This window comes from Cupressus sempervirens, chromosome 1 (genome assembly GCF_028749045.1).
Source record: "Cupressus sempervirens isolate cs-2001-9-10 chromosome 1, ASM2874904v1, whole genome shotgun sequence".
Classification (NCBI taxonomy): domain Eukaryota; kingdom Viridiplantae; phylum Streptophyta; class Pinopsida; order Cupressales; family Cupressaceae; genus Cupressus; species Cupressus sempervirens.
Genome location: NC_143118.1, coordinates 684,498,812 through 684,513,343, shown reverse-complemented (window position 1 = coordinate 684,513,343; position 14,532 = coordinate 684,498,812). Strand labels below are relative to the sequence as shown.

General features: G+C 33.6%; 1 protein-coding gene across 1 annotated transcript; it reads right to left on the bottom strand.

Moving 5' to 3' along the window:
• Window positions 1-1,778: 1,778 nt before the first annotated feature.
• Window positions 1,779-2,147, bottom strand: LOC149579769 (scopoletin glucosyltransferase-like). The gene has a single exon (XM_089802501.1). The coding sequence runs from the start codon at window positions 2,145-2,147 to the stop codon at window positions 1,779-1,781; it is 369 nt and encodes a 122-aa protein (XP_089658627.1).
• Between the last annotated feature and the right edge of the window lie 12,385 nt (window positions 2,148-14,532).

Below are 14,532 nucleotides of genomic sequence, written 5' to 3'. Positions count from 1 at the left end.
TATATTTTGAAAATCTATATAGAAATACAACATATATCTCAAGATAATATAGAAAAATATACTATTCATAACAGGGGCTCTTGCTATTTATGAAATAAGACCTAAATTATACATTCCCTTATTTATATTTTCCCTTTATTTTGTTACCTGTCCACTCCCATATAAATGTGCTTATTAATAAATCCAAAAAATATATAATTTTAATGTGTAGTATTAAAACAAAAGATGAAGAAGATTAGACAGCATGTGGGAGAACCAAAGTGAATGTGGAATGGCTTATGAAGGGCCTACAATTTTTTTTAAATTTTTAATGAAAACAAAAATGGATTAATAATAATAAGGATAAAGAGATGAATCATTGGGATGCATAATATTATGCAAAATAATAATTTAAAGACTAATAACTATGGCACGAACAAATAAGACAAAGCATTTAATGTGTATTGACATGCATTATGGGAAAATATTATACATTCCTTCTACTTGATATCTATCCTTAGGAGATTCAAGTCTAGTTCGCCATGACCTATTATGTCAGTTAATTACTTGTATTCCAACTACCTTGATCATTATATCTTTACTTGTCCTTATTAAACACTCGATGTCTCTCTTTATAACTATTCCCCCCCCCCTCTTATTGTTTCTCTCTCCTTTATCTTATATAATACACGTCTTTCTATTCCTTTCTACTATTTGTTTATATCTCCTCTATTTCTTTACTTCAATTTCCATCTGTATATCTCTACTTTCCTCCCTCTCTCACTATTAGTACTGTGTGTGGAGGTATGTGCTTGGTTGTTTGCTAGCCTGATCCATTTGTATTAGCATTATTGGCATGATTGTTGAGGTTACTTAGCTTCGTTTCATACTCTTTCAATGTCACCAAGGTGAGTAGCTTCATTGTGCTCTTTTCCATTATTTTTAGCAAGTAAAAAGAAAAATCATCTAAGAGTTGTCTACTTTTGTCCATAAGACTGAATATAAGAAGTCAATAATATATAATAATAATATAGTTTAAATCTACGCAATATTACATCAACATCATATAATTAATCATAATTTGACTAGTTATTAATTAATTTTCTATAATTACTATGATTAAATTAAAGTAGTATTATCATTTAATAAACATATTAGATTAAGTTAAATAATATAATATATAATATATAATAATAATAGGTGTATGAATGATTAATCGATTTTTAAAAAACATTAAAATCAAAACACAAAATAAATATTTATATAAAAATGTTAAATGGGAAAAAATATTTTTAAAAAATGAACTAAAAATATACTCAATCATAAATTAAAAAAATATTTGAGTGCTTCGTCGACACGAGTTTAGTTTGAAGCAAATTTTATCCTGTAAGAACATATAAGTAGTGTCTGGGTGATAGATGGAGATAAGATGTTATGTCGGTGGGCATGTACTAGAGGAATTCTTTAGAATCATATTATGTTAGATTTTAAAGCATTTACTCCAATTCAGACAAATTTACTCCAATTCAATGGAAATTTGTTATCCCCTGTTACAAAAAAGGCGTTGAACTGGCAATAGGAATAGGGAAGAAGTTTGATCCTTTTGGAGAGCAAGCGGGTAGAAAAGTTAGTAGGAGGGAGCGATAAAGGAGTCGAGAATATCATATGTGATATGTACTTGTTGTGGCAGGTGCCCTTGTTAAACAGAAATGGTGATCTATCTTTTCATGTCATCGCTGATGATCAAAACCCTTCATCCGATCCCTCTGAATTCGATCTGTTTTGGTGATGATAGTTGCCTAATAGATAATGTCCTCCAGCGCAGAGTTCCATCCGCAGTGGCTTATGAAGGCACCCACCGAAACATGGGAAAGAATTACAGGTTGTGGCACCCAACCGCGTATGACTAACCTTCTCTCTTTTGTTCGCTCCAGAAAGCCCTCTGGCAAATACGTACCAATATGATCAGTCTTTGGATCTGACAATGCCGGTTCCTCCTCTGGGTACATTTTGATAGCCCAAACAAATGGCTGCTCGCTGGCTTCCCGACCTCTGGTCAAGGCATGCGTTTGCTCTTCTGATAAAGCGGCGTGGCTTCCAACCGAAACGTACACAACGGACCAAGGGCTTTTCGAATCCAGCCAGCAAGCCACCCCTTTTTCATCCATGTCAACCACTTTCCCTCTCGTATTAACATTTCCTCTACTAGCTAAATTTTGTTGGTGCAAACTGGTCTAGCAATCAAAGTTTAAGCCAATAGGCTTATTATTGTGAGACTTGTCGCCGGAATGTTATGACACTCCGGCAGTTTCGGAAGCCGTGAGTTTCATTGCCGTGATCGGAAATATTGTTCAAGCAGATTTCAACAAGCGGAAGCCTGGAACCACGTGAGCAGTTTGACAGTCCCCTCAACGGATCAGATTCACTAGCTTTTCAGGCAATATAAATATGTTCCGTCGACACAAATCTTTGCATTCATTCACTTTAGTTTTGTCTGATTGAAGGTTTTGTGAAACTTATTCCACCTTTTCTTTTCTCCTCTGTTGGTCATTGTTTGCTGTCTCGTAGCAGAGGCTTTATTAAGTAATGTTTAGTTCATCGTTTTAGCATTTTAGGAACGATGCGTTCAGCACAAATGCCAGCATGTCGACAATGTCAGACGCATTGTAAGTGAATCCTGCTGTTGACAATTGAGCAAGGGATTTATGGTTTAATTTTCTCCATTTGCTCGGTCGAAGGTGGAGTACTTATAAGAAATGGAAAAGGCAGAAATCATTTGGAATATAGAGAGAGTGGAAAGGGCTTCTCCTCTTAGTATATGTTTATAAAGGTTCGTTCACTCAAAGGCTGGAGACCATTGCAGAAGAAGGCTGCATTAACGAAGATTTGGTAGCCATTCTTCCTAAGGTTTATGAGCTTCACATACATTTTCTCTGTGAATCGCTGTATTTCTTATTTGGGTTTGTACATGAAAGAGATTTGGAGAGAATTGAATATATCTATTGTTTCCAGATGTTGGTTATTTTTTTTATAGATATATCAAAAGATAACATGTTTCAGAGAATTTTTAAAATGTTGAAAACATGTTATAGTAAAAAAAAATTGGGAATTTATAACAGAAGTGATGCAGATCATTCATGTCAAATTGTATTGTGTTTTCTACATTGCTTAAAGATTGTCTAAATCGGATGGAATACTGCTATTCCCTGCTATTTAATTTGTTTGAAAAGAAAATACAAATACAGCCGGTTGGCAAGGGGATATAGAGAAGGTTAGGTGATGTGCTACCTGTTGCTCATAAATTTTGTCACCTTTCAATCTTTATTTAAGCTAACTGTACGCCCAGCATATGCCAATAAAAACTGGAACATGTAATCTGAATGGTGTTCCTCTCCACATTTGAGAGGAGATATATTTTAATTTAATATATTTGATCTATTTTTCAATAGAAAGTTAGATAATTATAAGAAATTTATAAGCAAAACCTGCACAATAGCTAGTTCAACATTATACAATTTAATTTTATTATTTTTCCACAAATATCATATACAAGCAAAGAAGCCCTAATACTGTTTTGTCGTAGATAATGTAATATAATAGAAGTGAGTTCCAAATTGCGGCGCGAACAAATTTTATTTTTTTTATTCATTTTATTTTAAATATTTGGTAGAATATTTTTATAATTTATAATATTATTAATTTTTAAAAAAAAATTAAATATCAAGATTTAAAGATTTTATATAATATTTCATAAATGATTCAAATTATTTTTAATATAAAACTTGTTTTATCTTACAATAACGAATAGGTTAATATTAATAGATTATAATTTTAAATAAATCAATATTTTGTTAGATTTTTTTTTCATTAGGATAAACCACAGACAGAAATAAAAACTACATGCAAATATAACCAATAATAGAAAAATAATAGAACACACAGAAATGAACACAAGGCACCAAGATTTAACGTGGTTCACCCAATCCCTGGGCTACGTCCACCAAACAGCAAGTCCGATCTTATTACAATCCAGTGATTACAACCTGATTACAATCCGTAATCCCTTACAGCTCAATATCGTCGCAAGAACCAATTTCGTATCACCACACATAAAAAATACCCAACCCTAAGCCCTTTTTATACAAGTATTAAACCGCTTTAGGGTTATAACATGTCGGCCATAATATGTCGCCTACCATGTCGGTTACTTCCCACTATTTATGAAGTATGTACAGTACTTTCCTGATCAGTCACCACAATCTAACAATCTCCCACTTGGGGACTGATCAGGCTCCACACCAAACAACAATCTCCCACTTGGAGACTGATCCTGGAGCAATACAACTACCACATGGGGCTCCCACTGGATCAAACCACCCTAGACTCTGCTGTTCTTTTATTCACATTTAGTCTAAAAGACCAACTGAAGCTGAAGAGGAGTTCAGCTTCTCCCTTGTTACAACCTTTGTCAACATATCTGCTAGATTTTCATTGGTATGTATCTTCTCCAGCTTTAACTGTCCATCCTCCAAAACTGACCGAATGAAATGGTACTGCAACTGTATGTGTTTGGTCTTAGAATGCAGAGCTAAATTCTTAGCAAGATGAATGGCACTCTGACTATCTGTGAACAAATAATTATCCTCCTGAGGATGTCCCAATTCTTCCAAGAAGAACTGAAGCCATATCATCTCTTTGGCTGCCTCTGTAGCAGCAACATACTCTGCCTCTGTAGTGGAGAGAGCATTAATCTTCTGTAGCCTAGAAACCCAGCTCACGGCTACCCCACCAACAGTAAAGACATAACCTGTAGTACTCCGCCTGGTATCAATATCCCCAGCCAAATCTGAGTCAACATAGCCCTGTAAATCAGTAGTAGAGCCCCCAAAGTGTAAACACTTATTGGATGTTCCTCTCAAATATCTGAGAATCCACTTGACAGCATTCCAATGCTCAAATCCTGGATGACTCATATACTTGCTAACGACTCCCACTGCATGTGCAATATCTGGCCTAGTGCATACCATAGCATACATCAAACTTTCTACAGCTGAAGCATAGGGTACCTTGGACATCTTATCCTCCTCTTCCTATGTCTTGGGACACATCTCCTTAGTCAATTTCAAATGACCAGGTAAAGGTGTGCTGACAGCTTTAGCATTCTCCATAGAGAAACGTTGTAGCACCTTCTCAACATAATCAGCTTGAGATAGCGTCAATGTTTTGTTCTTCCTATCTCTGCAAATCTTCATACCAAGGATTTGTTTTGCTGCCCCCAAATCCTTCATAGCAAATGCATGTGCTAATTGGCGTTTCAGCCCCTTAATATGATCCATGTTAGACCCAACTATAAGCATATCATCAACATATAAACATAAAATAATGTAGCTATCATCATCCAACCTCTTAAAATAAACACAGTAATCTGAATGACACCTATTATATCCATGCTCATGCATAAAACTATCAAATTTTAGATACCATTGCCGAGGTGCTTGCTACTTGGCAATAAAGAATATAACCATTTCCACATAACCCATAATAGATCTGAAATTAAACACGGAATTAAAATCCACATGCAAGAGAATAGACAACATACCCACAAAATGTGACACAAGATATACCCTGGGAAACCCTCATTGAGGAAAAAACCCAGCCTCCAAAAGCATCCATCATCATGTATTATTTAGCAAAAAAATACCATTGCCATACAACCATGGAAGCCTTCATGGCCATAGCCACAACCGAGCAAACTATGTGAACAAGCATGAATCCACACATCCCATGCCATGCTTTCAACCTTCACAAATGCTCCCTTGGCTAACCTGTCAAGCCTTGTCCCGCTCGACTCTTGCCTTTTGTCTTCTCCTTGTCACACTCTCTCTCTCTCTACAACAACTACCCTTGTGGCTGCTTATATAGTAGCAAGTCCCACAAAACCACTAAGTGGTATTACATAAATATTTTGGTATTAAATAGATTAGTAAAGTCAATAAAAATTATATCATGACTATTAAGCATAGTAAACAATTGAAAATAATGTAAGAATTTTAAGACATAAGAAAATTAATATAAATTAAATTGATTTAATTTATATTGACAAATGATGTATAATATTATTACAATATTAATATTCAATGATAGTTTGTTTGTGCTTATATAATATAAGAAAATGGTAAAACTAAAAATAAAAACTAATTTTACATAGGAGCCTATAGTACAATGGTAAGTTGTGAGCCCTTTCGATGTTAAATTAAACTAAAAATATAATATATGAAAAATTTAATATTATAATAAAGTTAACATAAATACAATATTAAGACTAAAATATTTTTTAAAAATGTAATCCATAATTTTTAAAATGTATATTATGCTCCATAATATCTTTCTTACAAACATTTTATATAAGATGATCACTCCTCTTTCTATTTAAAATAAAATAGTTTCATAGAAAAAATGGTTATATCTTGCTTCTAGTAACTATGTGATTTTGTCACAAGTAGAACATTTTGAACACAAACAGCAAAATGAGTGTTCACTCATTCACTCTCCAAAATTTTCTATTTTTTAATTCAATGATGATTTGATAAGTTGGCAAATTGTCCGCATCTCTAAGTTTAAATGAATCATAGTAGGTGGACTTGGATGTTGAAAAATGCTATAAAGTTTGACTTTGGACCTATCTTTTCATTTAATTTAATATTTTCAAAGCATATTTGACATAATATGTGTTTGTATCTATGCTACAATTATTGGTGCAAGAAAGATGGAAATGGGGAATTGGTAGCTTCCATTAAATTTTTAATGCATCCATTAACACGGATCTAAAGTAGTACCAAAATAAAAGAAGCTATGCATTTATTTACAAGCATCGAAAGTAGTACCAAAATAAAAGAAGCTATGCATTTACTTAAAAGCATAAAAAATAGTACCAAAATAAAAGTTTAAAAGAAGAAAGATAATTAGGCATGGTTATTAGCTAAAGGTGGTTTTATCATTATAGTAGTATATGATGATGTATACCTTATAATTTTGGATCTTATGAAAATATGAATGTTGATTGAAATGCCCTTATTTTATTCTTGACCATTTTAGTAATATTCTTCACATTTTTGTAAGGACTATGTAATAGTTGTAGAATGTATTTGTGATGTAGGGAGTTTAGAGAGTCATAACTTTTGACTTAGATCTGGGTTTTGTTAGATTTTTTTGATTTTTTTTGCAAAATCTATAGTTGATGTGGATTCCAACTGAGCTAGCTCTATTGGGGTCATTTTGATTTATTTTTGGAGAGCCAAAAATTCCATCTTGACCTCCAAATTTTAGTTTTAAAATATCTTAGGTGTTTCTATTTTTTCTGCTTTGTAATAACTTTGAAATTTCTTTCTAAATTTTGGAGATTAGTTGGCAATTCGCCTTTAAGGTTTAAAGGGTAGATTTAGGAAACTTCAAACTTGTTTTTGAAGGTTTTTTAGAAGTTATCAAAAATGGCATATTTTTAGAGTTGTCAAAATATGCCAAATTTGGAAGTTTCCCGTTTTCTCTTTCTAGAGTCAGTTGTTATTTAATGGATTTGGACATCCATGTAGAAGTAGTTTTGGAGTAATGAACGAATTTAGAGTTTGAATCTATGTTGGGTTTTGTCATGAGTTTATTAAGTTTTTTGTGAATTGAGATCAGTGTGCTACATCATTTGGTATCAGAGCCATAAGATGGCTGGGAGAGGAAGAGGAAGAGGAGGCATTGTCCAATTTCAAAGAATCATACTAGACTTGCAAAGGAAGATTGAGGAGCTTAATGAAAGAGTTGATAATCAAAGAACATGAAATGATAATGTATTGGAGGAAGAAATAGATGGAGGAAGCAGTGATCAAATGGAGGGAAATGTAGAAAATGAAGCTGAAGAGTTAAAACAAATGAGCTATGAGGACAGAGTCCTAAGGGCTTTAGAAGGAAAGAATAATGGTATCAAAATTGAAGTCTTAGATCATGCTGGTAGTCTTAAAGTAGAATAATAGATAGATTGGTTAAATGAGATGAGTAAATTTTTTGACAGGAAGCCTATGATAAAGGAAAAGAAGATGAGGATTGCATGCACGAAATTAAAAGGTCATGGCATGATCTAGTGGGATCAACTCCAAAAAGAGCAGGTGAATAAAAATAGGGACAAGATCAAGACATGGAGTAAGATGGAAAATAAATTGAAGGAAAAATTCTTGCCTATAGATTATTCTCAAACTCTCTTTCATAGGTTCCAAAATCGGAAGTAGAACTTATCTTCTATGAAAGAATACAAACATGAATTCTATAAGCTATCCATGCATGTAGAACATCAAGAAGGTGATGAGTAGATGGCAGCTAGGTATATAAATGGTTTAAAATTCACCATCCAGGATGAGTTGAGCATGCACCATGTCAATAGTATGGAAGAATCCTATCAATTGGCTCTAAAGGCTAAAGAGAAACATAATAGACAATATAACTAGAGGAATATAGGAGGACGAAGAGGCACATCAAACCCTTTTTGACAAAGTTCTACTTATGGTCAAGGCGACTCATCCTTGGGATTTGATAAAGCAATAGATACTCGACAAGAACCTCAAAACCAAGAAAGAGTAAGGGGTTTTCAAAGAGGACAAGGCCATGGTAGTGGAAGAGGATGGGAAAATAAAAGAAGGCCTTTTGTTTGCTTCAGATGCAAAGAGGAAGGACACAGGGCTTTCGAATGCTCAAACTATAACATGCCAGAAAGAATGAAAGGAGGACAAACTAGAGTGAACCTAATGCAAACAAAAGAGCAGAAAGAAGTTTCACTCGATGTAGGATAAAATCTCATGATGAGGAGATCAATGATCATCCCAGAGAAGGATGGAATTCTTGCAAATAACTTTGAGAATTCATGGTTGCAAACTAACATCTTCAGAACCAGATGCACTTCAGGTGGAAAGGTATATCAAATTATTATTGATTAGGGTAGTTGTGAGAATATGGTGTCTAGAGAAATGGTAGAGAAACTAGGTTTACAATGTGAAAAAAACCCTCATCCCTATCGTATTGCATGGTTTAAGAAAGGAAATGAAGTCACTATTGATAAAATATGTTTAGTAAGGTTTACCATAGGAAACTTCTATAAGGATGAGATATGGTGTGATGTTATCCCTATGGATGCTTGTCATATATTATTCAAGAGACCATGGCAGTATGATAGGAAGGTCACACATGATGGCAAGAAGAATACATACACATTATGGAAGGATGGATCAAAAGTGGTTCTATTACCACCTATGTATAAAAGGAAGAGTGAGGCCATGTTGTCTACAAAAGAAGTTATCAAGGAAATGAAGGTGATAAGGTGTTGTTGTGCCCTAGTCATGAAAAGGAAAGAAGATTAGGAGAACCCAATACCATCTAAGGCAATGAAGGTATTAGAGGAATTTTCTAATGTTGTGCCTATTGAATTACCAGATGGTCTACCACCAAAGAGGGATATCCAACACCACATTGATCTTATCCCTGGAGCCACCCTACCTAATCAGGCAGCCTATTGACTAAATCCAACCCAACATGTAGAGCTAAATAAACAGGTCATAGAACTCCTGCAAAAGGGTTTGGTTAGAGAAAGCATGAGCCCATGTGCAATACCATCATTTTTGACTCCAAAAAAAGATGGCACATGGAGGTTGTGCACTAACAGTAGAGCAATTAATAAGATTACCAATAAGTACCAATTTCCTATTCCTCATATCGAGGACCTAATCGATGAATTGGTAGGTGCCAAGTACTTCAGCAAGATTGATCTTCGATGTGGTTATCACTAGATTCATATTCGAGAAGGGGATGAATGGAAGAATTAAATTTTCAAAACAAAGGATGGTTTGTATGAATGGATGGTTATGCCATTCAACATTTCTAATGCACCAAGAACATTCATGTGATTGATGAATAATATACTGTGACCTTATATTGGTAAGTTTGTGGTAGTTTATTTTGATTACATCTTGATTTTTAGCAAGAATAGAAAAGAACATTTACAACACTGGAAAGTTATCTTGGTTGTATTAAGAGCAAAGGGACTCTATGCAAACTTAAAGAAGTGTAGGTTCATGCAGACTAGCTTAACCTTTTTAGGGTTTTTCATTTCTAGAGATGGTTCAAATGGACCCAAAGAAGATTAGAGCAATTCTCGAATGACCTACTCCTACAAACATAATAGCAATAAGGAGTTTCCATGGGTTAGCCACTTTCTATCAAAATTTTATCAAGAATTTTAGTAGCATTGTAGCACCTATAACAGATTGCACAAAGGGAAAGGATTTTGCCTAGATAGCAGATGCAAAAGAAAGTTTCAAGTTTTTGAAGGAAAAGGTAACTACAACTCCTATACTTGCACTTTTGAATTTTGACAAAGTTTTTGAAGTTGAGTGTGATGCCTCCCATATTGGAATAGGTTTTTTTCTTAGTCAAGTAGGTAAATTTGTAGCCTCTTTTAGTGAAAAATTAATAATGCAAGGAAAAATTACTCAACCTATGATCCCTTGCTCTGAAGTACATCAACACCAAAAAGAATTTGAATACATGACATGCCAAGTGGGTCTCTTTATTACAAGGATACACCTTTGTTTTGAAGCATCAGTCTGGGAGACAAAATCAAGTTGCTAATGCCTTGAGTAGACACACTTCTCTATTAACCATAATGGCAACCAAAGTCATTAGATAGTATACTATTAAAACATTATATGTTGTTGATGATGATTTTTGGGAAATTGTGGAACAATTGAATGGTTCAAGCATTGATAAGACATCTCATGTAAAAGGTGAGTATTTTCTATAGGATGGTTACCTCTTCAAGGGAAGACACCTAGGCATACCAACTAGCTCTATGTGAGAAAATATTATTTGGGAATTGCACAGTGGAGGGATGGTTGGACACTTCGAAAAGGAAAAAACAATACACTTGGTGATAGATAAGTTTTATTGGCTAAAGACCAAGAGAGACATTACTACATATGTGGCGAGATGTAGATTCTATCAAATGGCTAAGGGACATTCATAAAATACAAGTTTATACATGTCATTGCCAGTTTCCATTGAAACATGGACTGACTTGAGTATGGATTTTGTATTGAGTCTTCCACACACTCAATGAGATAATGACTCCATTTTTGTTTTTGTTGATCGGTTTTCGAAAATGGATCACTTTATGGCCTGTACAAAGACTAATGATGCCACTAGGATCACCACATTGTTCTTCTCAAAAGTTGTTCACTTACATGGTCTACCCAGTAACATTACTTCTGACCATGATACCAAGTTCTTGAGTCATTTTTGGAGGACTTTATGGAATAAATTGGGGACTAAGTTACAATTTAGTAGTTCCTACCACCCTCAAACTGATAGATGGATAGAGGTATTCAAACTGAGTTTGGGAAATCTGTTACGATGCATTTTTAGTGAGAAGTCCAAATAGTAGGACTTGGCATTATCCCAAGCAAAATTTTCTTACAATAGTTCTATTAATAGATCAACAAAGAAATCTCATTTCCAAAAATTTTATGGTAGAAATCCTTTAGGTGTGCAAGATCTCACGCCTCTACCATTGGGTGACAAGATTAGTGATGGTGGAGTGGCCATTGTTGAACACCTTCAACAACTCCAACAAGATGTTTGACACAAGTTACAACTTAGTAATGATAGCTACAAGATTCTTGCAGATGCTACTAGAAGACACCAAACATTTACTGAAGGTGACTTGGTAATGGTTTACATACATCCTGAGTGGTTCCCTACTGGCACATATCACAAACTGAAATACAAAAAGATTGAGCCTTGCAAAATCCTTAAGAAAATTAATGATAATGCTTATGAAGTTAACTTGCCCAAAAATCAGGCATCTCTCCTCTGTTTAATGTTGTTGATTTACATAAATTTCATGGAAATGCTCTAGAAGTAGCTGATGGACAAGAATTTGAGTGGCAACATCACCTTCCAAATAAGAAACAAGATACCGTTGCCTGAATTCTGGACAAACAATCTACTTCCACAAGGCATGGTCAATACAACCACTATTTAGTACAATGGGATGGCTTACTAGATAATGGAAACACATGGCTATCTGAGTGGGCAGTTTTGCAGTTAGATCCTTCCAAGTTGCACCACTTCACCAACAGTCACTTACAGGAGCAACATTCCTTTCAAGAAGGGGAGAATGATGCAAGGAGTTCGGAGAGTCATAAATTTTGACTCAAATATGAGTTTTCTTAGATTTTTCTAGGTTTTTCTCAAAATCTATAATTGAGGTGGGTTCCAACTGAGCCAGCTCTGTTGGAGGCATTTTGATTTATTTTTCGAGAGCTAGAAATTCCATCTTAACTTCTGAATTTTAGTTTTAAAATATCTTAGGTATTTTTCTATTTTTTCTACTTTGTAATAACTTTGAAATTTCTTTCTAAATTTCAGAGATTAGTTGGCAATTTTCCTTTAAAGTTTAAAGGGTAGATTTAGAAAACTTCAAATTTTCTTTTGGAGGTTTTCTAGAAGTTACCAAAAATGACATATTTTTCCAATTGTCAAAATCTACCAAATTCAAAAATTTCTTGTTTTCTCTTTCTAGAGTCAGTTGTTATTTAATGGAGTTAGAGATCCATGTAGAAGAAAATTTGGATTAATGAAAAAATTTAGAGTTTGAATCTATGTTGGGTTTTGTCCTGAGTTTATTAAGTTTTTTGTGAATTGAGATCGGTGTGCTAAATCATTTCGTTATTTTTAGTGATCAGTGCAAATGTATTTGCATTTCCCATTATGGTATATGCTTTCCAAATGGCAGTCATCTCTCTAATATAGGATGAAGTATGGATAGATGAGACATGTCTATTCATTAGTATTTAATTAATATAATTACAAATTAATACCTCATATATTTAATTTATTAATATATAAATTATATCTCACACTTATATATAATATATATTTGCACTATAGTTTATCCAGCTAGAACTGTACCAAACATTAACAATATTTTTGAGAACTTTTGAAGTATACATGGAATATCTTTGCAACGACTTGTGTTTTTTTTTGTTATGATATTTAGTACAGCCACATCATTAGAACTATATAAAACTACCAGCTTAACCCTCACACTTTTAAAGGTGCAAGTGCTAGTTTTAAAAAAAATTATTGGTCGTAGGGGATCAATTTTGTTGTTGCCTTTTATAGATGTTAGAATGGATTTGGAAATGGACTGAATAGTAGGCCAGTTATTTAGATATCTTACTAAGGTCCCACAGACCCATGTCTAGTTCCATAGACCCACGTTGTAGTCTTTTGTTGGACATTAGTTAAATCATCTTATCTTATCTTATCTTAAGGGGGAATCGTTATATTTAGTTTTTTTTTTTTTTTTATAACTTCTCTAGGTAAATTATCTAAATAATTGGCTACATAGCAATTTCCAAATAGTAGAGGTTAAAGGCAATGTCTAAAACAACAAATTAAACTATGTATCTATATCTTATTGAGGGGAGCACTCCATCTTTTTTTCTAATCGCTTTTATACATTTTTAAGTTAGCTACTAGTGTAAATAGTCATGACCGTATATTTTATTATAATTTTAAAGTGGTTATTGTTTTTATTTATAATTAAATAAAATATTTAATTGGATATAAAACATGTTAATATGACATTTATATTTGATGATGTTGTTCTTAAATCTTAATTATAAAAATGGTCTTGTTAAGTACGAATTAAACAAACTTAACATTAAGGACAAATTAAAAATTTATGTAACAAACTTAACATTAATTATTTCTTAGATACCCTATGGGGAGATGGGAGGGATGTATTTCTACTTACTATTTGTTGTCATTCTCCTATTAGAAGTTTTTTGCATATCAACATTTATGATTTTCATCACTGATTTAACTATTGATATTGAAATGGTATAGAGGGGAGGAACTTGTGATTTTGTAATGAACATTATGATGAATTTTTATCAATTTTGGGGAAAAGTATTGGCAGGGGTTATAATGATTTACAAATTTTAAGATGATAGACTTTTCTCCATGAAAGACTTTAACCAGATTGTTTGGACAATTCGATAGTCTTACTCATGAAGTCCAAAAAAATGATGCCAAGAAAGTGACACTAACAATGGCAAAGATCTTCATTATGGTGAAAGATGCTAGGATTGGAGGCACCTTCTACATGGAAGGAGAGGTGGCACGAGTTTTAGAAGGGGCAAAAGTTTACCAAATTTGTGGAGAATAATATTTCTACAAAAATATAGATGTCTAAAGAAGCAACTGTGAGAAGTATAGAATGTCCAAATACGAGTGGGAGAAATCATATTCAATATGCATTATGAACACAGCTTTTATATTCTCATTCACTCATAGAAAAGTAAATACTTCTCTATTTGAAGGTTTGTAAGTTTTGGATTGCATTTTTGTTTTGTTTTGTATCATTGATTAGTAGGGGGGCAAGTGGGGCTTAAACATCACATGCAAAGACTTGATTCCTATAATGAAAGTGATAAATAGTCAAAGTTGACTTACTTT

Coding starts and splice junctions, on each gene's coding strand:
- LOC149579769 (XM_089802501.1), bottom strand. CDS start 2,147: ATGGATGAAAAAGGGGTGGCTTGCTGGCTGGATTCGAAAAGCCCTTGG.